Source organism: Taeniopygia guttata, chromosome Z (genome assembly GCF_048771995.1).
Source record: "Taeniopygia guttata chromosome Z, bTaeGut7.mat, whole genome shotgun sequence".
Taxonomy (NCBI): domain Eukaryota; kingdom Metazoa; phylum Chordata; class Aves; order Passeriformes; family Estrildidae; genus Taeniopygia; species Taeniopygia guttata.
In genome coordinates, this window is record NC_133063.1 from 62426909 (window position 1) to 62454718 (window position 27810).

Consider the following 27810-nt stretch of genomic DNA (forward strand, 5'->3'; position numbering starts at 1 on the left):
CAGTATTAAATCTAAAGCACCTGTGTAGACCCAGAGAGGCAACTTAAAATTCCAGTCTGGCTAGGAAAATGGTATCCAAGGTAGTAAGGGGGAGTGGAAGCAGTCAGAAATAGTGTAGGTTGGGGATTCAGATGAGGAAGCCTGCCTACTACTACAAAAAGTGCTTCAACATCCTGCCAAGATCAGTCTTGAATCTAATTGTGTGGCACAAACCATAAGGGAAATTAAAATTTGGAGTTAAAAATGTACTTCAAATGCTGTCACAAAGAGCCAGAACACAAAAATAGAAACAAGGCAAGCTAGTGCTAGCATCAGCTCAGAGCACTGGTGGAAATACCAGGTATTGGAGCTTTCAGTTCACAGATGTCTCATCCTGACCAGAAGGGTCAAAAATAGCAGCTCCCACAAGATCAGAGGACAACTCCACTGGAAGCCTTGTCACCCAGAAGCTTTAGAAAACCTTCTTTGCGCTCTGCATTGATGGGAAGTATATAAAATTGGAAAGAATGTATAAATTTGAAATTTTTGCTGTGGACAAGGGATGATTATGCTTTTGCAGACAGAAAGAATAAAGAGAAATAGTAATGGTCACACTATAGTTCTGTTTGTATTGGATTAAGATTTCTCCTATTTTAGTAATTTACTAGCAGCAATTATGATTTCATGTTTTAATTACATCAGAAATCATGAATTCCATCATGGAATCATACCAATAGTTCATCCAAGATAAGCTTTCAAAACCATGATTTCCAGGAATGCTCCTAACTTACACCATTTGACCCTTCAAGTGCCACAAATCAGTCTCTGCAGATCAACCTGTATTTGCGTAATTAACACAAAAGCAAAGATAGCTGTATGTAATATGATGCATAACTGGAAAAATGAGACAGAGTAAAAGAAAAAGTGTAAATAATTTTTGATAGTTTTCAGTGAACTTTTATAAGGTTCATTATGACTTCATGTTATGCTGGGCAGCAAAACCTTGATCAACTTCTGGAAAATAACCAGCTCACTCAAGGAGAGCACATGTACATGAGTTCCCTGTCTGGTACCACAAATGGACGTCATTATTTTAAGACAAATAATGCTGACTACATAGCAACCTGGCAAGCGTTTCAGGAGGCAGCTGGGATGTCTTGTCCAGCATACTAGTGAGATGAGCAAATTTTGGTGAAACCTTAACTTCAGTGGTTCAAAAAAATGTTCGGGGCTATTTTGTTTTTCAGAGATCAAAGTCCTGAACTGTGAAGAGTAGGTGTTGGGAAGACTAAGTGAAAAGAGAAAAAGTTATTGAGCTTTATGAGTAAACAGTAATATGTTCTCTAGCAAATAGCTGGCCTATTGATTTCAGGCTTTTAGGTCAAACAAGAACACAGACAATTATGTAAAATATTAACTAACAGCAAGAGAAAATGGGTAGAAAGGGTAGAAAATGGTTTCCTAATAATTTAAAATAAAAATATTTTTACTTTTTATTAGAATACTTTACTGTTAAATATATAAAGAATATATATGTTTATAGGTGTAAAATACTTTTCGTAAATGAGTTTTTCATTGTTAGAAAAAACGTTGGAAGTTCTGATGTATTCATGATAGCTCAAAAATAATACTTGTCCCCTAGTAGCTTCAATCTATTGGCTTAGCCAATTTCAGATCCAACTATATATAAAGTATGCACCACAGTACGAGTGCAATACCATAGCCCTAGTAACATAAATCAGAAACACGAAGTATTCTTCAACAGAAAAACAAAGGTTAAGTACTAATCCACTGAAAAAAAGTATGCCCATCTAAATTGCAAACTGCCTGGTTAATTTTGCCTTAAAATATTGGTTTTGAAATAATTCATACTCTAAATGCAAATATTGAAAAGCAAGTATTTAACATGAAAGGTATTAAATATCACCTGCATTTGGGCATGTAATATATAAATTGTTCTAAGTTCTTCAAGGTACTTTTACGGACAAGTAATAGATTCCTAACTCTTAAACCTTACAAATAAAACACTTCTGAATTTAAAATTTTATCCAGCATTTCTCAGTAATTAGCTTTTATTTAAAAAAGGGAATAGGTAGTTTTTTACTGCTGAATATACAGATGGATTGTAATCATTTAGTCAGACCAAAATCACAAACAAAGAATAACTGAAAAATTAGACATGCAGTTGGGAAAATATGTAAAAAATACCAGATTATGATATTACCTTCTAATATTCTGAAGTGACAAAGTCTGTACAAAGAACATACTTTCATTGTGCAATTACTTGTGCAATATTGCAATAGCTAAGGTAATCTTGTGCTATTTGCTCTGTAGGACTGAATTTGAGGATTCATGAGTTTTTTTATATTTGTCAAGCAACTGGAGTCAGGAATTTCTACAGATCATATGTGTTCCAGAAATCACATAGCAGATGATTCAGTTAAAAAATAGTTATGGGCTGTTTTCTCCCAATTCAGGCTAAATCATTCTACCTAGTTCCTGTATGTAATTAGTATAGTCTAGTTCAGTTAAGCTGCAAACCACCTGCCTGTGCACAAGGACAAGATGCCAGGGCTAAATCCCAGGAGTTTTAAAACAATGGTAATTTTGTTAGTTTTACATTCTCACATTTCTCTAGGTCCTGAGAGCAATCTGAATTAGACTATACATCCTCCAGAGGCTCCTTCCAACATGTGCTATTCTATGATCTGCAGACATAGCACTAACGATGGCTGTATTTAAAGGCTTCCTATAGCAATATTTCTGAACTCATTTTTGACTCTGAAACTTCCACTAATTTTCAGAATGTCATAACCACCCACTGTTATGCAGGAATTGATGTTTGCCCCAAAACCACTTCTGCATTCCCACTGGAATACACTGAAAATAAACACTAGGTAAAAACTGTAATCAAATTAACTTTATTAGCTCAAATATCTGTGATAATGAAATCCGTATTTTGAGTCCCTCATGTTTAGTACAAACTCATGGGTACCATTTTAGGTGTATCACGTGTTTTCAAAACTAAAAATCTAGTGACAAAGAATGCAAACACAAAACGGGAATACTAAGAAGTATACAATGCTCTAAAAAGTCAAAGTCTACAGAACTTTACAAAAAATTCACTAATTTTACTGAGATATCCAAGACATAATCTTGCAAGTCTCAAGAACAGTTCAAACATTCAATCACTTCAAATGCTGGTAACACTTGGTATACTTTCCTGTATTTCAGAGACAGATCCTACAGTATCAGTTCCAGAGCTAACATTTACTACCTGAAGTCTACTTCTGTCTCCTCTCTCTCCGTTACTTGGACTTGCAGTTTCATTTGCTACAAGGATGTGTTTCTTAGAGGAATAATTTTTGCTTTTTTCACCAGGAATACCATTGGATATTCTGCTATCATCACTTTTGATTTGTACACTGGAATCAGCAAATGAATGCAGACTGGTAGCCAACTGCCTTGCTGAGTGATGTCCTTTTGCTTGTTCATTTTGTTTGACTCTCCACTCAGATAATACTGGAGTACTACTTCGAGTCTTATTCTCTTTATTTTGGTTAATTATTTGAGCTTCATTTTCCTTCCACAAACCTGGCTGATACTGCTGTCCAGAAGCCTGAAGTTCTCTTATTTCTCTAAGTGATGAAAAGGCATTATTCACAACCATCTGGGATTGAAACGTGCCAGAAAGTGGAAGTTGGATGTCCCCAGCTCTGTTCTGAAACAAAAGATTGCAATGAAAAAACAGGCAACTAGAGGGAAAAAAAAAAAACCAAAAACAGTTTTGCAAGTGCCATATATACTGCCATATTGAGTCTGCAGAGCAAAATACAGGTATAGGTAAGATGTAGCAGAGCAAAAGCAATTAAACAATTTTTATCACCCTTCAAAACAGATTTCTGAAGATTGCTACAATGATAATGACACAGGGTAGTCACATTACGGTTTAACGTTTAGCTTGAAATTTATACCAGAGATGTGTCAGCTACACAAGAGCAGACAAAACTTAATCACATCTATCATCCCAAAATACCTGGAATTCCTTATGTTTACTAGCAATTCACAGAATCTCAACACTATACCACAACACCCAGATGCTACAAGAACCCAAACTAATCACCAGTACTGGGAGGTAAGAACAAGAGTCTTCAAACTGCAAAATTGGAAATTCTCTCCACGCTGCTAAAACAACCCCCACATTTTTAACATTATATTTAAGGAGCTCATGTGTTCTTGAGGAACTTAAAACAGTTAGAGTGGAAGACTATGGATATAAGAAACACACTGGAATGCAGAGCGATTCTTGGTATGACAGTTTTACTCAATTTAGACATAACTATAGTCCTCCAGTATCTGAATTTTTACCAGCCTTTAAAAAAGCCTGGGTCTGTTTCCTTTGTTACAGGAATTTTAGTATCTCCTTTAAAAAATCCTCAAGGTTTACTATTAATGCACAGAGTAGAACCTAAAACCTTATGCAATATTTACAAATACTACAAATTTGTAGTTGCCTGAAGCTCGTGTCATGGCCACAGAGAAATCTATACTAGACATATACACTATAATTACTTAAAAAATAATTTACAATTTTCAGGACATATACAATATAATTACTTACCAGATAATTTATAATTTTCAGAAGGTACATTGTATGGCCTCTCCTGTAGGACCAGGGTTCTTTACAACACTATACTTCATTATTAAATGTTTCTAAAAAACCTTATCATGGTATTTTCCAATTTGAATGGATGCATTCCCCTACTGGAACTTCCTATTTCAGACTAGCAAACAACACAATTACCACTAAAGTTTAACAGGTTACAAAATACTGCAGTTTGTGCTCCGAGTGTTAAACACATTAAAAGCTTACATTAATCAGTGAATTATTATGCTATGTATAAATGCAGCTACAGCAAAGGGTTGCAGTAATAACTTCATTAATCAGAGGGGGATTAACAGCTGAAAAGTGCATTAAAGAGTATAAACCAGAATTGCCTCCAGCATTCCTTATAAAGACTTACTTTGCTATTCTCAGTATGCTCCTGTCTTTCTTCTTCAAAAGACTTCTCCTTTACCATGTTCACAGGCTTACTGAGAGTAGCATTTATTTGTGGATGCCCCAAAATACCAAAATCTGATTGGTCTATCCCAGCTGATACCGCAAGCTGTCCAAGCCTGTAAAATAAATGTTTAGTAGAAAATCACACAAACTATTCTTACTCTTTGAAAGACCAAACATTCAAAAACAGAAGTAGAATCTGTTAAAGCTTTGAGCATAGTTTTCCATTACTTTATGTGAAGCTCAGAGTATCTTAACAAGACAAAAACAAGTAGCTGAAGGTATTTTCTTGTCTTTGCACAAAATAGCCCTCAAATTCAAAACAAGTGTTACAAGGCTGAGAATGAAGCTCTTCTAGTTAGCACTGAACTCAGAGCAGCATACTGGCAATGAGATTCCACGTCAGGCAGAACAAAGATTAAACTGTCATTCAAACAGAAATTGGTGCACAAATAGCATAATCTCTTTACATGTCAATGACAAGCTTCACAAATACCATTATGCTGGGTCACGTGCCAGCTTGTAAGATGGCCAAACCAATCACACGTGGGTTTTAAGACTCAGTAAAAAGTGGAAAGGGCAGTCATTAACTGATAGCATGGCATATGATATACAGAAGCTTACTGAGAAGAGGATTCTTCATGATTGGGATTCTTTAACGTCCAGTGAAGCTCCTTTTTACTATGAATAGACATAGGGTCCATAGTAAAGAAACTTTCTTCATGTGGTAAAAATGCATTATTCCCTTCCTGAGAAGTTTGAAACTCCTGTAGTAATGGCAACACTACAAACTGATTGTCGCAAAAATTAAAATACAGCCTTAGGGTGAAATGTACAGTAAGTTAGAATCATTGAATCATGGAATCATTAAGGCTGAAAAAGATCTCTTAATAGCATCAAGTCCTGCCATTAATCTAACACTGCTAGGTTCATCCCTAAATCATGTCCCTAAGTGTCCAGATGTTTTCTGGACACTTCCAGGGGTGGAACATTCCTAGACAGCCTGTTCCAATGTCTGACCACACTTTCAGAGAAGAAATTTTTTCTAATGTCCCTTCTAAACTTCACATGTCACAACTTGAGGCCATCGTCACTTAGGTGCTGAGTTATATCACCACAATTTGGAAGTGGGAGATAGGGACGGCAAATAAAATCTTCTGTGATATTCTCTGAATACACAGAGTAGACTACAACACATATTCATATCATTCCCTTGTGGATGAGACTGCTGTGCTTGGTCATACAAGCTTTACAAATTGGGTTCGAGCTGAAATTCTTTGAAAAATGGGAAGGATGAACCATCCTCTGACAAATTGCAGGTACAGTGGTAATAACAAACTTTAATCAATATTCTCTGAAATAACTATAGTAGTAGTAGTAGTAGTACTAGTAGTAACAATAAATACTGACTTAAAATACAAAGGGTGGAGATATAAATCCCACGTATCCCAGTACATACTGCAATGTAGATTTCCATACTTCAGTTAGTGAGTGGAGAGCACAAAGTAACAGGACATTTCCTGAAGGCAGTTCAACTGCATTTTGAGCCTTTTATATTGTGGGAATGCTAAGAGCCAAAGGTGATCACTAAAGACTTGTAAACATGCTTTAATAGAAGCTTTCTACTCTTTTGGAGTAGGCTTCTTGAAAGCCTTTCCCAAAGTCAGATGCATGCTCAGCTGAACAGTGCTTAGGTCATGCTTTTGCCACTAGGAAAACACTAAATAATAGGTACATGGCTAATTTATTTTCCTTTGCTCTCTGAGAGTACAGAAATCTGGCAGGGTAGCAGGCAGCATACTTCACTGAAAGAGTAGTTTTGGAAAGATCTCAGGAAAAACAGCAAGACTTAAAGTGACAACCTACCCAGCACCTTTAAGGAGGTCTAAAAAAGCATGAAACTTTTGAAAAGAGTTCTCAATGCTGCCTAGAACACCTTCATCTTCCAAAATCATGCTGGTTACTGATTGTGCATGAAGAACCTCGGATAGGGAGATATTTAGACTCCTTAATCTTGCATTTTCAATTTCCAGCTATGCGGGGGGGAAAAAAAAAAAAGAAAGAAATTTCTTTCATTTTCAGTTTAAAAGACCCAAAATATCAAACCTCACCTGTTTAAGCCGCATCATAACTGATGTAACAAGACGCAGAGTTGGCTGTACCACACTCTTTCAGGACACTGTTACATGAGAGCTCTGTGCAGGTCTGCTTATCCACAGCTGCAGTTCTATGCTACCATAGATATACCTGCAGGCACTCAAAACCACTGGCTTAGCACTGCCTTCAGTATGTACAGGATGTTACAGATCAAGTACAAGCAGAAAAATTTAGTTCACATTGTTTTACTTTGCTTGTATTATATGACATGTTAAAAAAGAATTTATTTTACTAGTAAAAAACTTTAATGAAGGCCAATGTCCTTCTTATATTTACCCCTCTAAACTGGGGGGATGCATATTACTGTTATCTCTCCCCTGCACTTGTATCTCTCTCATGCCTTGTATTTTTTATGAGAGGACAAAAAAATTACAGATTGTATAGTGGACTGTAGGCGATAAATAAGGAACAAAATAAACACTTTTAGAGATTAATGCTACTCGTTTTATTCCATGTCCTGGTACAAGGTGCTAAGTCCAACTAGCCTAGCCTTTACAGAGGAAGATTTCTTGTAGGGGGTGTTTAGCCTAAAAGGCATTTAAGAATCTAAACAACAGACAGGCAGCAGAGCTCACTGTGCACATTGCATTACAGAAAGATGAGGATAGTCACACAAGAGGTCAACAACCTGTCTTTGAGGAGTGCAGAGTTCTTGGTGGATATCTGGTCCCTGTACTGTGGGGTATCACTTGTTGCTCATATTTCAAAGGATACCAATACTTTCACTCCCCTCTAAATCACATGTAAGGACCAAATCCAGTTGCTTACACTACCTTACACTCAACTATATAACAAGAAATTCTGCTTATTCATGCAGAAGAATATTTTTAGGTTAGCAACAGCAGAGGGAAATAGATCTTGCAATTCAGCTGTGGTAAGTTGTTTAGTTTTGTCAAAGCTGAACTGCACTTCACAACAACTGACATGCAGAAAACTATCCAATATGTTTAATGCCTGCAGAAATAAAACTTAAAAACCAAAGGTACAGAATAAACCAAATTGAATAACAGTTGTGACACACAGCTTTCAGCACAAGTCTCGGTAAGTGAGTTGGGAGATGAAGAACTATCCATGTGTACATATTGCAAATAGATTTAATCACTTTCTTGAGAAAAGCAAGTATCAGGATGCCCCAGACCGTAAGTGTTCCAGAAAATGAATAAAACACATTGAAAGAGTAGCTTGAGTTGGAGTTCAAGGCTCTGGAACAGAATCAGTAGAACAAACATTACTAAACACAGATTTCATCACTGCCCTTAAGACCAGTAAACGATCCACGTGACTTTGAACTGAAACTCTACAAGCTAATACATTAGTCGTCATTGATAATTACCCCTAAGCAAGAGCATTCTCTGAGCAGTGCCCCCTTTAAAAGTAAAGATCATTAATAATTAAGTATCTTTACCTCTAGTAATCGTTCCTCAGCCTTTATTCTAGCTTTCTGTTCTTCCTTTAGTTTTTCCATGCATTGTTCCAGCTCCAACTACCAAAACACAGATAAACTATCATTAAATTTATCTCAAAATGCCAGACTAACATGCAATAAAAAGAAAACAACTTAGCAGCTAGCAAATGGCATTCCAAACATACCTTCTTCAAAAATACAAGACAGAGGTCTACCAGTACATGGTAGGATAATATTTTGCATCTAGGATGCAATATATTAAGACAGAGAAGTAGAATTAAGCGTAATTCACTTAACAGATTTGTAAGACTTGAACAGATCACATGAAATTACAGTCCAAGTCTCTTTCGTCTATGACATAACCATCAAGAATGTATACTCTTCTCTACTTCCCCTTCGCTTTTTCAAGCATCGTTTTTAACTAAATATATCTACATCATCAAAAGCTCAAATTGGGCTCTAATAAGAAATCCTTAGCAGTCATGTCTAGATTTTCCAACTATACTCTTTATCCAGGATTTTATTCCTTCCTTTATTCCTTCTTATAGTAGTAAGAATACAAAATTCTGAAGAACTGTACTCTCAGTAGTGAGAATACAAAATTCTGAAGTGTAAGAATTGTACTCTTTCTAATTGGTTTCACTTAGGTCTTCAGTAAAAAGTTTTTCACAATTCCTAGTGTTGCATTAGCAACAATAAAAACAAATCCAAAACACCCTAATAAATATACTCTAGTCTTATTCATAAGATGCCTAAATTTGTATTTTAATTAAAATCTGTTTCAGTAAGAGTAGCCAGGATTTGCATTACCACATTTTCTTGCATCCCCGCAGAGCATTATTGTCTTTAATTACAGTATCTGAACTAGAAAAACATGGAAGACTTTTTGTTCTTGCATACCTAAACAATCTTCTGGTTCAAAAGATGAAAACTGTTCAAATTATCAAGCTATTCTATATTTCAGAGGTTAGACTATACAATTTAACAGTATACAAAACTTCTCTCTTTCACTTTGTATACAAGCAAATATATGTAAAAGGACACTGCATTTTGTACACACTCTATCAATTAGTTCTCAAGAGAATCAAAGATTCAAGTAGTACTGAAATGGTTTGTTCACTAGAAAAAGCTTATTCAAGTGATGCTACTGCACTACACATAAGCAATCAACTGAGAAGACTAGTGTGCAACAGAATACATAGTAAAAATAAACCTTCTACAAATGCAAAGGTGTTATAAGTTGCAAGGTACTTTTGCAACTGGATCCAAGATGCAGGTTCTAGAAAACTCTCTATATATAGACTTCCGAGTGACAAGTACTCAAAGTGATGATTATGGGTCTGTCACTATTCCAGTGAAGCCCACTCCTAAAATCCCTAGACTAGCATTGACCAAGCAAACGGTGCAAGTAGAAATTTAGTCATATCTTTATCATACTCATATTTGAGCATCAAAACAGATTTAGCACTATCTCTAACCTGCAGGCATACGGTGGAGGGCAAATACCTAAGGAGAACCATCCACAAATACTATAACCCCACTGTCATCTACCTTTGAACATGTGGAAATAATGGGAGCTATAGAACTTCTACATACACAGAAACACAGCACAGAAAGTAGAAACCATAATGTTCTGCACTGACAACTTGACATGTAACCTGGAATCCCCCAACCTAGCTTTGAAGATCAGTATTAGCTATCACAGACAGAAGAATTCTTACCCTTCCAAATAGCGCAGATGCATATATATGATTATTTGTATTTTGAAGTTTCTAGGACTTACGCTAGGAACTCTAGAAACCATAGCTTTCTAGCATTTTATATTATGGACTTATTTCAGATCACTTTAAAGATTAAAGCACTGGCTTTTTCTTCAAATTGCTGGTTTGTAATGTTGAAAATCAATGGCTTAGACAGTAATCAAATTATTATGATTTTTTGAACAGAAATGTAGGTGTTTTACAGTAATGTTTAAACTTGATTTATCACACTCTAGATGTACATAGTATTTCATGGTTATGGGCTGAGTTCATAACAAAACTGAACACTGCAGTTGCACCTCCTCATAAGCAATATCAAAGCCAGCATTTAAAGAAACTAATTGTCACCATTATATTACAAGTATATGTACATTTTTATCTTTGATTTGCTTTTAAGAAATTCACTAGTTGACACAACGCCCAAGTCTCTGTGCTGAAAAAAAAAAATAAAATTGATAAGAGTTAAATGTACATCCAAGCTACAAGACTAAGCCTTCAAATACTACAGCCCAAAAAAGCAGCACTGATAGAATTTAAGATGAAACTGAATACCAAAAATATAGGTAGCCCTCAGAATTACCACAAGCAGTATGTCTGTTCAACACTAGACAGAGTAATAAAACTGAAGTTTAAAAAAATACATTTTAAAGAATTTAGTAACTGATCAGCCATGTTCTTCTATTTAACTGCATCATACTTTAAAGAAATAAACAGTTACAGTGCAATCTCTAATTCTTTGCAATTCACAAAGTAGTGAGATGTAGAAAGAGCTACCCTGCTAAGTCGATTAAGGGTGAAGTTCATCATATAAATCCCTAGTTAAAATTTAAAAGTATGGGAGTTACCTCAACTACATACTTCATCAAAACCAACTGTGACATTTCATTCCCTCTAGTGGAAGGAGAGAGTATTTATCAGTTATCATTTTTCATTTAAGCAGATACTAGGCTTTCACTGGCCAAGGCTTTTTTTTTTTTTTTTTTTAATGAAAACACAACTAAGTACTACTTGTTTCATTAAGCAGTATGCTTAAAGTCCCTTTTTCTGCAGAAGGATGTAGAGCCTTGCATACTTTAGTGAAAGTCTAGTCGTTCAGTCACATCAAGCAATGTTTGGAGAGGTTTTTTTTGACAAAGCAGCAGTTTAAGGAACTTCCACCTCTTACTGTTTATTCCCACTCTGCATTCCCATCGTTGCTCTAACACAAATGGTTGTCCCATTTACTGAAAGGCCTGCTACCACCAATTACACTGGACTATTTTTCCATTAGATCAGTTCCTCAAAGCACCTCCCCTCCCAAGCTGCTGCACAGTAACAGCTGTTTAATGACAGTCTTACGACCAGATAAATGTGAAAAGAAGCACAAGAGAAAAAGATTGAAGCAAGAAAGGAAAAGGCACTAAGTGACAGAGGGAAAAGGGACAATTCAGTGGGGCCAATCTGGTAGCCTGATTGTGCCATAATGTGAAACACGCTTTGTGTGAAGGTAACAAAACAATGGGTGAGGCACAAAATCAGGCGCAGAAACTGGTGCTATCTGATAAGCAACCATGGCCTAAGAAATTATTTTGGTTTTCAAATTCAGAAAGTCATTAAAATCTGGACCTTTACAAGCACACAAAAACCAAAATTTTGGGGTAGGTTGCCAAAATTTGTGGGTTTCTCTCCAAGGAAGTTCAAATTAGTCACAAATTGTCTCTTCCTTATAGCTGCCCTACATGTAGTACTACAGCTAACACCAACGTGTTACCTGTAGTATGGTCAGTATGACATCCTATTGGTCAGTATGACAACCCTTCCCCAAAGCACAAAACACTGCCTGCCTCTGCTGTGTGATGTGAATATAATATTCTTCCCTCTCCAAACAGTAAGAATAAATACATCAAAAGCTTTCTGCATGCATAGTAGTTCCTACACGGAGGTTTTTAGAGCAATTTGAATATCATATGGAATTCCATGATTTCAGACACAGTGCTCTTGGTAAAAGTGTTGAAGCCACCACACAGCACAACATCAATACATTGCACACTAACAGTAGAAGTTGCCATTAAACTAATTTCCAGCAAGATGTGAAAACCTTGACATCTTCCTGAACAAAAGTTCTAGGGAGGAGATCTAAAGAAAAGTATACATCAGCTGAAAAGGCTGGTTGCTATTAAAATACTGCAAATATGCAATCCTTTTGCTTTCCACAACTCTATCCCACCCGAAACATTCCCACTACTGATAAATCTACAGCAAGTTAAAATTTAATTTCACTCCTCTTACACAAAGACAGGTATACAGCCCAATATTTAAACATACAACCAGCATATTCACCCAGTGTGGACTCTGACAACAACCAGGAAACACTAACTGTAGATCTTATTAACAGAACTAATAATTGGTTTCTCTGAAAAAAATTAAAATCTTAACACTTCAGAAACAGTATTTATTCTGACTGCAGGTGTTACTTTATAATAGTGCTAGATTACCTCAGGAGCATTACAGAGCCACTGATATCTTTTTTCCACACCTTTCTTTTATAAGAACATTCCCAATCAAGACAAGTAAAGAAATAGTCCATTTCACTACTGCTAAGTTTAAATATTGAAGTAGAAGGAATAATAAAAAGCAAATGAAAAAAATTTACTAGGCTCAATTATGAAACTCAACCACTTTCAGTTATTTTTGCAATTATTTTTAAACAACTGTCATTTCTATATTTTAGCTCTTAGAAACAACCGTAAGTTATTTTTGTAAAGGAAGCACTTGAAAGAAAATACTACAGGCAATAACACTGACCAAAAGATCTGTGCACTATGATGCAAGATTGGAACACAGAAATTACACATGCTGGAGCTGTATTAAGTTATTCTGAAATCCTGTTCCAAAACTGATTATTTGTTTAATTACACTTTTCTGAATAAAATATGGTTTAATTTATGTAATTTGTCTTTACGGAGTCTAAGACACGGAACCTGTTGTTACCTGTAACTGTTGATATTGTGCTACATCAGTCTTATCTAATGATTTTGACAAACCAGTCTGCTGGACAACATCTTCTATATCTTCTGTGTCTTCAGTTTCAGATGTAGAAGCACGTTCTAGTATCACTTTCACAGGAACACCTGTCTAGTTACAACAGAAAAGACAAACAGGCCCACTCATAGCATTAAAATGTTTAGCAAAAATCAAAGATTAAATAATATCAAAAGTCTAATTTAAATAAAGTTGTTTCCCAGAGTCCTTTATAATGTATACACATTGCCCAGCTATACAACTTTGAAATAAATTTGCATAAAACAATATTAAAAAAAACAATCCTATGTGTGCCTATGTTGAGTATTTGCGATGAGGATTTAGTAGCAGAGACAGCCCCTGAAAGGCACAGCCAGGGCTGCCCCACATAAGACATACCAGTCCCAGCTGACCCACCGCAAGGCAAAAAATGCCAGACAGGCACAAGAGGTGGGAACAAATAAGAGTGAGAAAAAGCAGAGGGAGCATCAGGCTGGGAGCAGGAAGAGGCATTCCATGGTGGAGCCAATACCCTCATTCCAGACAGGGAAGACCCATGTCAGAACACAGGGATGGGTCAAAAGAGCTGCTGCCTACAGGCATCCTGTGCCAGCCCACGGTTTTTTTTTTTTTTTTTTTGGTTGGTTTTTTTTAGGGGTTTTTTTTTTTTTTTTTTTCACCAGACCAGAGGTTAATTGGTAGCTTCTGCAGCCATCAGATCCTTCTGAAATGGAAATGAGGTACAAAGGAGAAGGAAGAAAGATGGGGTTTTTCTTCTCCTGCTGGCAAAGCAGCTCACAGAGAGGTGCAAAAACAAGTACATAATCTAAGACAGCAGAGGTGGTGCAGAAAGCATTCTGAGAAAAATGGTTTGGTTATTCTTACTGCCTATGGAGGGATTGTGCCTATACTCCAACTCAGTTAGCTGGTAAGACTAAGAACCCAAAAGCTACACAGATAGAAATGGAAGTAAACTAAGTATCAAAGAAGCTTTAACCAAAGGTCGACGTAAACTACTTTTTTTCACTCCTGTCAATGAGAATCTTTAAAATTATGTTCCTGTCTTAACTTTCAGTGACATTCTGTTGAGAACATTTTCCCCTTTTTTCAAGCATCTACCCACTAAAAACAAAATCAGTGTGTGAGAGAAACAGTACCTGAATCTTCAATGGCAACTCTCCAGCACAATCCGCTGCCCTGCCTCTGAAATTTGGTGAAAAAAAAACAAAACTATACTTTTGAGGAAAGTAAGTTTATAATGTCCCAAACACAAGATTCTAGGACAGGTGAAGCAGTAAGAATAAATAAACAGCATCAGACACTGCATTAGATTCCTTTAAGCCTCATTACATTCTCATTTTGATAAGCACTCCCTAGTTAATTATGATTTAGAGCAACACTACTGGATGCTAACATTAATATCTTCAGTAGGCATCTTAGTCAATTATTTTGAACTAAAGTCAACAGGAGAATTTGGTCTTCAGAGTTTATGTGTAGCTTAATAACCACAGTTGCAATACAGTATTATGGAATTTTTTGTTTAAATAGTTATATAGTCTCCATTTTGAGAGGCCAAGATCTAGGGAATGATTTAAAAAACAAAAACAAACAAGAACTGCTTCAAAAGACAACTTTAATGTGTAAGTTTTATTTTAATTTACAGCTCTTAGATGATCTTTATGCTGGGATTGAGTGGGGTGAAGCAACAAAAAGAGGCAGGAAAACACCTAAGCACCATGAACTGGATCTCAAACCAACTATACTACAAGTTTAGAACACTACCTTGCCTCTTCAGCTATGATACATTTGATAAATCATTATTAACAAAAGAACAAGCAGACAAGGCAGGTTTGGTTGTGGTGGGGGTTTTGCTACATATGAATATTCCTATGGCTATCATGTATTTTTGTGCATTTAAAATCCTTACAAGAGAAAAATTAATGTAAAATCCTCAAAATTTATATAACAGGAAAAACTATGATGACATTCTATGCGTAGTTTTCAAATCGAATTTTAAAAAGCTAACATTGCTCTCTACTGTATTTATAATGCAAATTTTATTGTTTAGTATTTTCTCTTGTACTATGAAAACCTCACCTGTATCTCTTTGCACGTTCTGCAGTCCGCCAAGGAAGGAAGCCCTTTGTGCCCGGTGGCAGTGGTTTTGGTGAGTAACTCTCTCTCACAGTGGAATTTTTTTTCCCAGGACTTACAGATTTTTTAGATGATAATCCTGGATTGAAGAGTAAGACCAGAAGAAAAGACAATTCAATACCTTATTATTCACATACCAATTCATAATTATTAACATACTCATTGTTCATAAAATGTTCTATGTAATAATAAAGACTGTAAGAAATCTGCCACTCAGTCTAATTTTCCTAAAGTGTCCAAAAACTTGAGATTATAAAATGGTATAGTTAACTGCTATTAGGTTGATGCAAGACAAGCTGGTTTTCAAAAAAGAAGGCAAAGCTTTGTAGCAGAAGAGGTTTGGATGGTTTTAGACCATCCACGTAGATAATAAAGACATATGTTTGAAATTGCCCTCTAGTGGCTTCAGAATGAAGAACATTATTTTATTTATGGGCAAAATAACTAAAAATAAAGCTTGTACAGAACACCAGCAATCTCTTCCCTTCACAGGACTAATAAGAAAAAGTAGGGTTCACTGGTCTGATCTTTTGTTGTTGTTTAAATCATACAGCATCAAAGTAAACTCAGAAAGAAACCCAATGTGGATCATCATTCTACCTCACAATCTCTCTAAGCCAGAAACTAGTAAGTCTTGAAAACTAATCATGTTATATTTCCTACAGTTAATCTAGTGAGAACTTGGGTTATCGTTTCTCTAAGAGTAGTAAAATAACTGATTTTGTAATGGTATAGAAATGCATCCCTTAGTTAATGGGATTCAAAATATCTATTCATTCTGAACATAATAAACAGGACGGTTTTCACCTTGACTCCCTCCTTCACTTAAAAAAAACAACCCCAAAGCACATAAAAACCCCATACACAAGGAATAACCCCAAAACAGGAAAGACAAAAAAGCACAAAACTCTCCACAACCACATTTGCCAGCATTTTTTTCTCCCACCAACTCCCTGATCACTTACCTCTCTCCTTCCAGATAACTAAAGTGAAGACAAGAGACAGTGAAATGTATTACAGTGAAATTTTTAGTAGCTTACTGAAAAATATTTACTATCACAGCTATCAGTACTTAATTATAAATATTAAAGATACCTATGTTATTTTAAACATACTCTTTATAATAGGTTTACATGAAGTTAAAAAAAAAAATCTTAAAACATTTTGTACATCAGTTAAAAATGCATGTTTGTTTGTTCTGGCAGAGGACAGCCTGCTGCAGAAAGGTTACAACAGCAGACAAGTAGACAACCTGCTACTGCCAAGCTCTGAAGAAGTGAAAGCTTGTGGAGACACAGAATAAATATGTCTGATACTTCCACAAATTTTAAGGTCAGCATATCCTACCATTTTTCCAGCCATGTATCTAGCAGCACTAGAAACAAGAGCAATTTTCCTAGAGATACCAATGATGATAGAAGGTGCATTATATAATTAAGAAGAAACAGAATGGGTTTTTTTTTGAGACAAACATTCTGTAAAACACTAACATTTAGACACATAATATATTTTTTAATTTAAGCTCTTAAGCATTAAGATAAAATTTTCTAGACAAAATGTACTATAGGCAGAAAACACAAAAATTACCAATACGAATAGTAGCTTTTCCTCTCCGACCACTTCCTAGGACGATAGTTCTTTTCTTTGGCTTAGTTTTCAAAGCATCTTTGGAAGATGGAGACGTCAGCCACTTAAACTGGAATTCGGTTTATTTTTTAAAGAAAAATAAATCTGTTCAGCAACTGACAGTTGGAGAGGAGCTTATTTAAATTTAATGGTAGTTTGTCAGATATAGAGAACACTGTACTTACAGGAAACTTTACAAACTGTAAAATCAATAAAAAAACAGAAGTCTAACAAGGCCCAAATTTAAGCAGATGGTAGTCTACCAGAAAATGTTCTCAAAACACCACTACAATATCCCATCCAATATTATCCCTTCTCTTGTGGAAAATAGTTATTCTTCTACAGCAAAAATCCCCCAGCATCAACCCTATAAACAGGCAACCCTGACTTCTGCACTTCATTCTCAGACAAGTGGCTTGATAGGAATGACTGGCTCAGACCAAAGTAATAAAAGCTTCCCTAATGTGATTTTGTATTACTGATAAAATCAGTATTTTAAAAAACATAAAGTTTATTTTCATTTACCTGTAACAAAAATTCATCCAAATAAAATCAAGAGACAGAGATAATCAAAGGCCACAGCTGTACGTCAAACTTCACTTCCCTACAGCAACAGCTCTATTCCTAAAGCCTCCCCTTGCCCTCATAAAAAGTTTAAATACTCCTGGTAGATATTCTAAAATTACTCTGCACTTACTTTTCAGTGTGCATCACTAATACAGGGTCTAGTGCTGGAGCAGCCATTGAAGAAAATACAGATGACATTAACACAAGCCTTGTCTCACACAGCCCTTTTAAATCCCACATCAGAGTACTAGGAACAGTATGCCAGAGCCATTCCCATCTAAAGCGTCAGAATGATTAAAACGCCATTACTGTGCTCTAAGTTTAATTCAAACTTATCATTGTCAAGGAATTTTTTTTTTCCACTTTGGATACAATTAATGCTTGTATAAATTTTGCTGTGTCTCCCAGTGGATCTGGTCCCTGTGCAAGCAAATTGATCATTTTAAACTAAAACACACCCAGAAAGAGTAAAATTAAATTACAAGCTTCTAAGAGCAAAAGTAATTTTAATTTTGTTTTGCTAGACACCTAAAAGGGTAGCTTTACTAGGTTAAACCAAAAGTTCATCTAGCACATAGCCTGTCTCATCTCTGCTGTTGTTGTACAACATTTAAGCATCTAAGTATAAAGACAGCAAAATATAAAATCAGTGTTTTGAAAGTATCCTGTTTTGTAGATACCTTCAATGGATTTTCCCTTGAGCTAGTCTCCCAGAAACTACACAAATTTTCACCACCTATTACACTTGGTCATATCTATGATTATGGTTCACTATACTGCTACACAGTGCTGCTAGTATATAGCTTTTGTTTTAGCAAAAGCATCAATTAGCAGTAGACAATTATTCCTGCAAACCTAAAAAAAAAGAGTCCAGAAGAGAATCAACTACATGCTACTGAAAAACAAACACCCACTTTTTACACAAAGCAGGATGGAAGGAAAGACAGCTGTGACTAGTAGAAGCAAAGCTATGTAGCAAACCAGTGGTAAGTATTTCTTCATCGAAGAAGAAAGAATTACTAGCACTGCCAATAAAACTTAAAATACCACACTAACTGGCTGAATATATAACTAATGTCTTGAGTGAAGTCATCTTTCAGCATATGAGAGATTTCCCAAAGTTGCTTCTTTCCATGGCCTGGCTATCCAATTATCTTTAGCATTTCCAGGCAGATGTAATTTTCATGTGATCCCTGTGATATTTTTTAAGTTTTAATTGCATCTGCCAAGCAGAAAAAGTACCTCTTCACAACCAACTTCAACTTCTCAAAAAAGGTATTCTAGAGTTTAAAGTGGGGAACTGTATTAATCCTCCGGAAATTCTACACACGAATTTTTACTTTATTAGACAGTCCCTACACATCCATAGCTCTGTCTTTATTTAGTCTTTTCAAAAACCAAGACATTAAATAACAATACAAGAACTGGGATTGCTGGGACTCCTTTGAGAACTGAATCAGATTTCTGTATATTTCAACACCATACCTAATCATAAATGGTCTAGATATTCAGTTTATGCACATTACTGTGAACTCTGTGTGAACAGTTAGACAAAGATGAATGGGGGTAATGCACTGTAACTGAACTCTGTTTTCATAGATGGTCTGCATTGTAAGGACAGTCCTGAGCAACTTTAAAAAATTTGGTTACAGAAGTTAGAGACAAGAAATAAGTTCTAAAATAAATTAAGTGCTAAATTTCAAATTGGGCTTTCCTTTACTTTTTAATTAGAAGTTAACTATTACCATGTTGACAAGGATATATGTAGTAGAAAGCCCTCTGGCAGTCCTATATTTAGTTTATATTCTATGGTAATGCCCAAATACACACAGATTTTCATTTTTCTTTCCACTAAATGTATATCCAGGTTTTATGATATGTGACACCTTTAATTCCATAACAAATCATACAGAAAGCCCAATACAGTAACATGTTCATCATAGTGGTTTTATGTTTCCCCCTCGATAGTGGGGTTTTTTTTATTTATACTGAGTCAAACATATGTTTAGAACTAGAATAGTTGTTTTAGATTCATTTTGAAAAAAGTCATCCGTAAAAAATTAAATGCAATGGAAGCTACAAAGAAAATCCCAAACTCATTCAAAATGTGTAAAACATACCTCTGAGTCAGCACTGCTTCCATTCTTGAGAACTCTTTCAATAATTTGTTTCATTAGAACATGACCTAGAATGAATTAGAACACCTTTTTAAGAATTTTCTGCAGGAGACAATTCTTTTTGTGAACAAAGAGATCACTGAATAGTAAGTACATATTACCTATCCTGGTTATTTTCCCACTTTAAAAATGTTTAGCAAATTATTGTGGCATGTTCTTTTTTTCTTAAAAGCAGTTTACATTTCCCCATATAGTTACTGAAGAAGAAAAAAAAACCCAACAACACAAAAAGAATAAATGAATAAATGCAGACACAGACACATACCAATTAATGGATTTTTTCTTACGTCAAGTACCACTAATGTTGTATTAGTTTGAAGAGCATCTAATAATGACCTTGCTCCTTCATTGGATATTCCACATTGCTGCAAATCAAGCGCTAAAATGTTTAAGGAGGCAAAAAAAAAAAAAAAATCAGTGGAGGTACTACATTTAGTTAGTAATTTAATTTAATAGTTAATATCTAAAATAAATTAATCCTGCTGAAAACCTCTATTTCACAGAACATGAAGCATGAGAACTAAGGATATGATGGTAACAGTCCCGTGTAAAAACAGGAGTACTGCTTTCAAAGAAGATAACTAGAACTTTTCAACTTTAAGAAATAACTGTTAACATCTGCAGAGGAGGTAATATGAACCACTCTACAACGACTGTGGGCAGCCTGTGGCAGTGCTCAGTCACCCTCAAAGTAAGAGGGCGTCACCATGTTGAGGAAAAACCTCCAGTGTTTTCATCTCTACCCACTCCATCTTGCATTGTCGCCAGGTACCACTGGAAAGAGTCTGTCTCAATCTCCTTTACATCCTCCCTTCAGATATTTGTATACCTTGATCCCATTCTGAGCTTTCTCTTCTCCAAGCCAGAGTCCTAACTTCCTCAGCCTTTTTGAAATCAGAGCTGCTGTAGTCCCTTCATCTTAGTGGCATTTCACTGGACTTGCTCTAGTAGCTCCAGTTCCCTCCTGCACTTCAGATTCCATGACCTCACTTGTGCTGAGTAAAGAGGAAGAATCACCTCCCTCAACCTGCTCACAAAGTCCCTGCCAAATGCACCCCAAACACTACTGGCCCTCTTTGCCACAAAGGCACTCCACTGTTTCATGGGAAGCTTATTGTCCACCAGGATCTGCAGCACCCTTTTTGCAAAGCTGCTTTTCAGCCACACAGCCCCTGCATGTTCTAGTGCACAGATTATTCCTGTCCAAGTGCAGGACTTTGCACTTCCTTTTCTTAAACTCCATGGAGTTCCCATCAGCTCATTTATTCAGCCTGCTGAGGTCCCTCTAGATGGCAGCACATCCTTGCCTTTCTAGGGATCCAAGCAAGACTGTAGTTTCCTGCATCCTTCTTCCCAGACTTCTTGAAAATCGGCACATTAGCTATCCTCCTTCAGTCCTCATGCACCACCTCCCAGATCTTTCAAAGACTACTGAGAGCAGCCTCAAAATTACATCAGCCAGCTCCCTCAGCACTTGTGAATGCATCCCATTAGGGCCTACGGACTGATGTTTGTCCAGTTTGTTTACGTATTCTCTAATCTGATCCTCTTCCATCAGTAGGGATGTTATCTGTACACCTGCCTCAAACTAGAAAACAAAACTATAAAACAGATTATTTTATTCTGGTTATACACAAAGAATGTTACGATTTACACCAGCACCATTAATAAGTTTGTATAATTACTAGATATAGTAATAGATATACTGTAGAACAAATTCATTCTCAAAGATACTGAAGGACAATACTAGATAACACAACAGTATTCAGACACTTCAAAAGAGGAGAGATTTCTTTGGAAAAAAAAAAGAGTACTCTTCCCAAGCTACACAGTTAAGTTATTCCTCTGGCTGCGACTGTTATAACTGATAATTTTAACTGCCCGCCACTACTATATTTTAAGAGATGCAGTAGTGAGACACAGAGATAGTAGAAAAGACAGTAGTAGAGAAACAGAGATATGGAGATCTTGCTGAAATCCTTACAGCAACTAGTAATAACCAGATATGAGGTATATCAGGAATTTGCTGGTGTAGGCCAAGTTCTACATTATATGGAATATCTCAATACTTGTGTATCAGTATGTCTAGAGTTCCTATACAAGGAAACTCCTGAATTATTCTGCTGTTCATTAGTAAAAGACTTAGTAATACCTTTTAGCCAAAGGTCCTCTCCTAGACAGTCTGCAAAGGCACTTGCTCCTCTATCTCCAATAAGCATGTTGCAGTTCAAAGTAATCCGCCTCAAACCTGTCATATATTCAAGGTCAGGTCTCCTGTAACGTAGGCTTTCAGCCCACGCTTCACCATGTCTTCTTATTGCCTGGTGCTTTGCAAACAAAGAAGCTGTTACCAAGTGAAATGGCAAAGCCATAATTGATGACATGATCACATGTTACCTTTTTTTGTAAACCACATTCAATGGCTTGAAAGCTGGTATAAGAAATATATGCTGGTATAAGTACACCATTCCTGAGTTCAAGAAACATAACTAATTTTTAAACCTTACCGGTAACTCGAATCTGTTGTGACTGCCCAGTTTGCAACACAAATTATTAAACCTGGCTACAAAGTATTTTATCACCTTCTTTTGACAGATACTTTCAAGGCACATTGCATAGGAAATAAACACATACTATAAATAAGTACGAAATTTTGTGCTTTCAAAGAAATCACAACTAACACTAATTAAACCATAGTACTAGGCAGAAACCTTCTGATCAATTAATCAGCAGCTTCTAAACTGCAAACTTGATTATTCTTACCCAGTGCTTCAGAATACTTGAGACTCTTTTCAAAATTACTGACAATGAAAGAAGCACCCTGGTAACAGGTGTCAGACATTTACAGGCCTGGTCTTCATTTAAAGAAAATACTTTACTATTTATGGTTTTTTTCTAAGAAATAGCGAATTTAAATTCCACACTAATAAAGTAAACTACTTTAGTCATACAAAGTCACAGCTTTCATAAGACCATACAGTTAATTTTGGTATTCACACAAGCTCCTCATGCCATAATGGATTTTGGGCTTTAAAGCAGAAGTAAAAAATTAAATGTATTAAATTCTTACAAAACACTCCATTCTAAGAAAGTTGATTAAACTACCTTTAATAAATTTGTTATATGTTCTGCCCCTCGCCACGTGAGGCTACATGCTGTGAAGTTTAGAAATCTGATAGTAGTTGTATTCTTTATACTCTGACAGATTGCTGAAGAAAAAACAAAAGCACACATGTTATCTATATACAGCATTTCCACATTATCAGAACACACTTTTTCAGTGGCCTGTTAAGAGGCAACTTTAACAGCCAAAAGCTTTGACAAAGAACTAGTGCTGAAATACAGAGTATATTTTAAATACAATTAATGTATCCTAAGTTTATACATTTCTAGTGCAAGTGTTCGGCAAAGAATATCTGAACAAGCTAGAAAATATTTGATTTCAGTTAACTTATAGAAACTTAAACAAATCAGGAAAGGGTAAAGAAATATGAATGCTGTTTTAGATAAAAAAGTATAAACATCACTATAAAGTAGTATAGATATTTAAAAGCCTGAAGTGAAGAAATTAAAGTCTTTAAATGCTACTGAGCTATGCAGAATAAAGTGAAGATTGTTCTTATAATCTCCATAGACAAATTTAAAACAGGAATGGAAATACTGAAAAATTTGCTTACCTATTTGGAAACTTAAAAGAGAAAATTATATTTACAGGTTGTGATTCTGAACTTACTTTCCAACCCTTCATCTCCAATTGGACAGTGGGCTAAAGAGACACTCTCCAGAGATGAAGCTGTGGCCAAGCCCTAAAGAATAAAACAACAATGTTATCTGGCTTGAAAAGCAAAAACGAAAAAAAATTAGACAAGTCCAAGTCACCCAAACTGCTCATCTTCTGTTCCTTACAAGAAACTCTAAGGGATTCAAACAAAGGTCAAAACCAGCAAACCTTCACCTTCAGTTTAAGTGGGTTCATTTCTTTAGCACAGAGGAAGCTTGCCTGTGGGCAACCAGTAGCAACCTCCCTCCCTAGAAGCCAGTCATGAGCAAACTGGAGCTTTTCAGTAACACATCTCAAGATCAGTTTTTATCTCCTTGGTGTCCCACAACTTCCCTTCTGTAACATACACAGTGGTTTCAGTCATGAGCCTAAGTTACATGCCTCAAGCACACAGCAGAGATACTGCTAAGATCTTTCTAGTAAGCCTTGTGTTTCTGTGACATTCAGTTAAGATCAGGTTATACTAAAAGTCTCAGCAGAATCATTCTATAATCATTCACGTAAAGATTACACAAAGGTATCTTAGAAGACCTTGTCTGCAAAAAATACATGCAAGGATTAGTTGCTACTATTCTCTGTTCTGGGCATACTTCCCATTTATTTGTACTATTTGTACCTTTTGTACTATATGCACTATGTATTTGTACATACTATTATATTCTCACCTTTGTTAAAAGTGCTAGGTCTCTTTCCCTCAGAAACAAACCCTGCAGTTCTAAATGTTTTAGTACATCTGATATACTGAGGCAGCCTTTCACAGCTTTGCATAGTTGGCCAGTCAAGTCTTTTGACAGAGCTGCTGGAATTCTCCTTCTAGAGTTAGTTTTGTATCTTTCAACACCTAGTGAAAAATAAAAATTACACATCAGTAAAATCCAGTCCCTGTTGGCTTAAGAACAATTATAATCATACCTTCCTTTTTTTGTGTACTTTCTTAAATTATAATAATCCTTTAGGCATAACAATTCTTTCCCCCATGTATCAATCACACAGAAGTTTTATGCAGCAAGATTTTAGCATGCATACATCAACATACTTGTATTTTATACAGACCTGATTCTTCAAGGCCATGTTGATGTACACTTCTTATTCCAATAGAAGTCAGAGTCTTATTATGCCTGAGAGCATTCAGAAGTGGTGCCCAATCAGTATCTTTGATGTGATCTACAATTAGATCAATAGCATCACGAGTCACGTTAGCCTTCACAGCTTTCAGTGGGAGAGATCCTTGAAGTTCACAAAGATGTTCATAATGTGAGTAGAAATCCAGCATGCACCGTCTTCTTAATTTGACTGACTCAATCATTTCTTTTTGTGATAAATTTCTCTCTAAAATAAGAAAGGGGAAAGAAGACAAACTTTTTTTTTTTTCAATATATAACTATCCTGCATCACAGTGCCAATTCAACACATATCCAAAACATGAAAATGTTTCTGGATATTGGACAGCATTTACGTATCTTTAATGTGTAACTAAAAACGTTATGTCTTATGATGCTTACTACCTGTGCAAGTAAAGTTGAATGAGTAAAGGGCTGGGGGAAAAAACCCCAAACACCAAAAAACAACTCATCTGCATTTTTATTCTCCTAACTCTAATAGGTATATCAAAAATACAAAAGCCCTGATCTTTAAGCATTGACTGTTGTAGAGATCTTGTTTTCATCTTAAGATTTCTCTCTATAGCATCAAGGTCTGCCCAAAAGCCTTGGACACTCCCTGACCCACTATCAAGGGAAACATACAGAACTAGTTTACTTCTCTACACAGGACTAGTTAACTTCTCTGCTACTTTAGTTCAAAGTCTTAATTATCATCATACATAATGAAATTTATTTTCTAAATATTTTTGCTATTGCATGCCTGATACACATATCCCAGTAAAATTCCCTAAGCACTTTTCAGGCATAAGGTTTTGTTATACTTTTGTTATACTCACAGAGAATAACACTAGCAACTTTCAAACAGAATCTCAAAATACTGCTATGACATAGCTATTAAGGGTTAAGTAATTCTACTGTCTCAATAGGGACATTTGTAAGTATATTTAGAAGATACATTTATTTATTTATTTATTTATACTCAGGACAGCATTAAGTATTTCACGTAGGATATCAAACATTATTCACACTGTAAACTTTTTTTCTTACTTGCACAGACTAGAAAGCTTTAACCAATCTTCTGAAATATTCTGAATGCCTAATTAAGGCAAGTTATACTGGACAGATAAAAGCATGTGAGGACAGCCATTCATAAAAGCATAATTTAGAAAAATAATATATTGTTGGTATCTACATGACTGGAAATATAATAAAATATAAACTTTAATAATACCGTTTCTCCACACCCTTTTACTTTTTTTAGCTCTGATTTACTAGCATTTAATGACCACACTGTGGCCTCAAAAACAGAGATGACTGAATTAAAATCCAACACTTCAGATTCAGAAAACGGCCATGAGTTTTAAGGCACCAATGGCTTCTGGTAATGTATCAATGTGCAAAATATTAGCCTTTTTTCTCCAGAGCGTAAGCAATATTCTTTTCATAGGGGCTTTCACTGCAACACCTTAACACTACAACTCTTAACTGAGAAAGGAACTCCTGGCCCTACCACTGAAGTTTAACTCTTGTAGGAAGAGACAAAAAAAGACAAACTAATCAGACACACAATGCTTTTCAAATGGATAACTATATAAAACTTGAACTCTTCTGCCCTAAAGCTAATGATACTACCAACCTGACACCACCTTTGACTTGACTGGCTCTGAGAATGTATGCAGACTATAATTACCTACTCAAGAAAACACACTAACTGGCAACATATTACAAGAAATATACAACACACAGTAGATCTGAAAAATTCAGCTGTGCTAGGAGTTTTCAGGAAGCTACGAGTTTGTAGCGATTAAACTAACTATCTGGCTAAATGTACCTAGTGTGGGCAAACAGACGCACCCAAGAGCACTGCCAGCAGCAGCAGCCGCGGGCACACGCCGACCCGCGGGGCACACGGGAGCCGAGCCGCGCTGCGCTCACTCGGGGTGGGCGCGCCCCCCGCAGCGGGCCCGGGGCCCTTTACGGGACCTGCTGCACAACCGCGCTTAAGGACGCACACAGCACCCAGCTACAGGCAGCTCCAGTTAGCACCGGGGTAAAAATAACAGGGCTTTTACGCTGCACCGCTCATGACCGACACCGGCTCAGAGAATCACTTCAGACCGCACACCACTGAGCGGGCATCAACAGGGACTGCAGTGTTCGCCACCACCCCGCGGGCTCGCCAGAAGCGGTCCGGAACAGGCATCAGCCGGTCGTTCCCGCACCCACAACGGCCCCGCCGTCCCCAGCCCTGACGTCCTCATCTTCCCGGAACCGACTACGGCCCGCTCCGGGGGCACCCCTCCCCCTCCGCGCCGCGGGCCCGCTCTTACCGCTGTTAGCGGCGCTAACCGGCACTGCGCAGCGTGACCCGTTGTGGCTCGCTGTAGCCGTCGTTACCCGGCACTGCCCAGCGGTGCGTTCCCGCCGTTCCCGCACCCCGCTCTTGGGCCCGGCGCCGCTGGCGCGGCCGCCGCGTGGCGCGCGAGGCTGGCCCCGATTGGCCGCCGCCCCGCCGCCCTCCCGCCCGCGTGCAAAATGGCCGCGCCCGGCCGTGGCGACGGCGGCGGTGTTACATAGCAACTATACCGCTCGAGGGAGTACCGCTTCCATTTCCTGAACAAAAACAAACAAACAAGAAGAAAAAGGAAAAAATAGCCACCCCCAAACATATATACAAAAAAACCCAAAACAAAAACACAGAAACAAACAAAAACAACAAAAATCAAACAAGCCCAAACCACAAGAAAGCCCAAACCCATAAAACAAACCAAAAGCCTGCAACGCAGTGCTAGAAGAAAGCAGGCACTACTTCAGCTTTCCATCGGTAAAGCATGCAGGTAAGGAGTTCCACAGGTAGGGAAACGTTTTGATATACAGCAGTAGCCACAGCCAGGGGTCCTGAGTCGTCCAACACGGTAACAAACTCGTATTTCACAGCTGTGATTCCAATTAGGTTGCCAGGTTACATCCACGGGATCACAGACTTTTCATTAACATTCAGTACGATGCATTATACAGCGTGACATTTAGGGCAGAATA

At 36.8% G+C, this 27810-nt stretch overlaps 1 protein-coding gene across 3 annotated transcripts; it reads right to left on the minus strand.

Moving 5' to 3' along the window:
- Positions 1 to 2884: 2884 nt before the first annotated feature.
- CEP78 (centrosomal protein 78) lies at positions 2885 to 27384 on the minus strand. 3 transcript variants are annotated; one of them, XM_072922132.1, is made up of 17 exons: positions 27102 to 27384; positions 24722 to 24997; positions 24334 to 24509; positions 23621 to 23693; positions 22993 to 23096; positions 22040 to 22214; positions 20153 to 20266; positions 19831 to 19895; positions 17105 to 17213; positions 16483 to 16500; positions 15461 to 15596; positions 14521 to 14564; positions 13334 to 13473; positions 8604 to 8681; positions 6908 to 7074; positions 5004 to 5157; positions 2885 to 3700 (listed from the first exon to the last, which is right to left on the minus strand). In XM_072922132.1, exons 2-17 carry the CDS (start codon positions 24972 to 24974, stop codon positions 3173 to 3175), a joined length of 2334 nt encoding a protein of 777 aa, XP_072778233.1. In that variant the 5' UTR covers positions 24975 to 24997; positions 27102 to 27384; the 3' UTR covers positions 2885 to 3172. The 3 variants fall into 3 exon arrangements, with proteins under 3 accessions (XP_072778233.1, XP_012433160.1, XP_002186974.2); XM_012577706.5 differs by having other exon boundaries at positions 13334 to 13477; positions 14521 to 14566; XM_002186938.7 differs by lacking the exon at positions 16483 to 16500 and having other exon boundaries at positions 13334 to 13477; positions 14521 to 14566; positions 27102 to 27382.
- Positions 27385 to 27810: the final 426 nt, after the last annotated feature.

Excerpts from the sequence above, each read along its gene's own strand:
- CEP78 (XM_012577706.5), bottom strand. The coding sequence starts at position 24,974 with ATGATTGAGTCAGTCAAATTAAGAAGACGGTGCATGCTGGATTTCTAC. Across the intron at positions 23,694-24,333 it reads ACCTAGCACTTTTAACAAAG|GGCTTGGCCACAGCTTCATC; the intron begins GTGAGAATATAA and ends TTTATTCTTTAG. Across the intron at positions 3,701-5,003 it reads AGCATACTGAGAATAGCAAA|AACAGAGCTGGGGACATCCA; the intron begins GTAAGTCTTTAT and ends CTTTTGTTTCAG.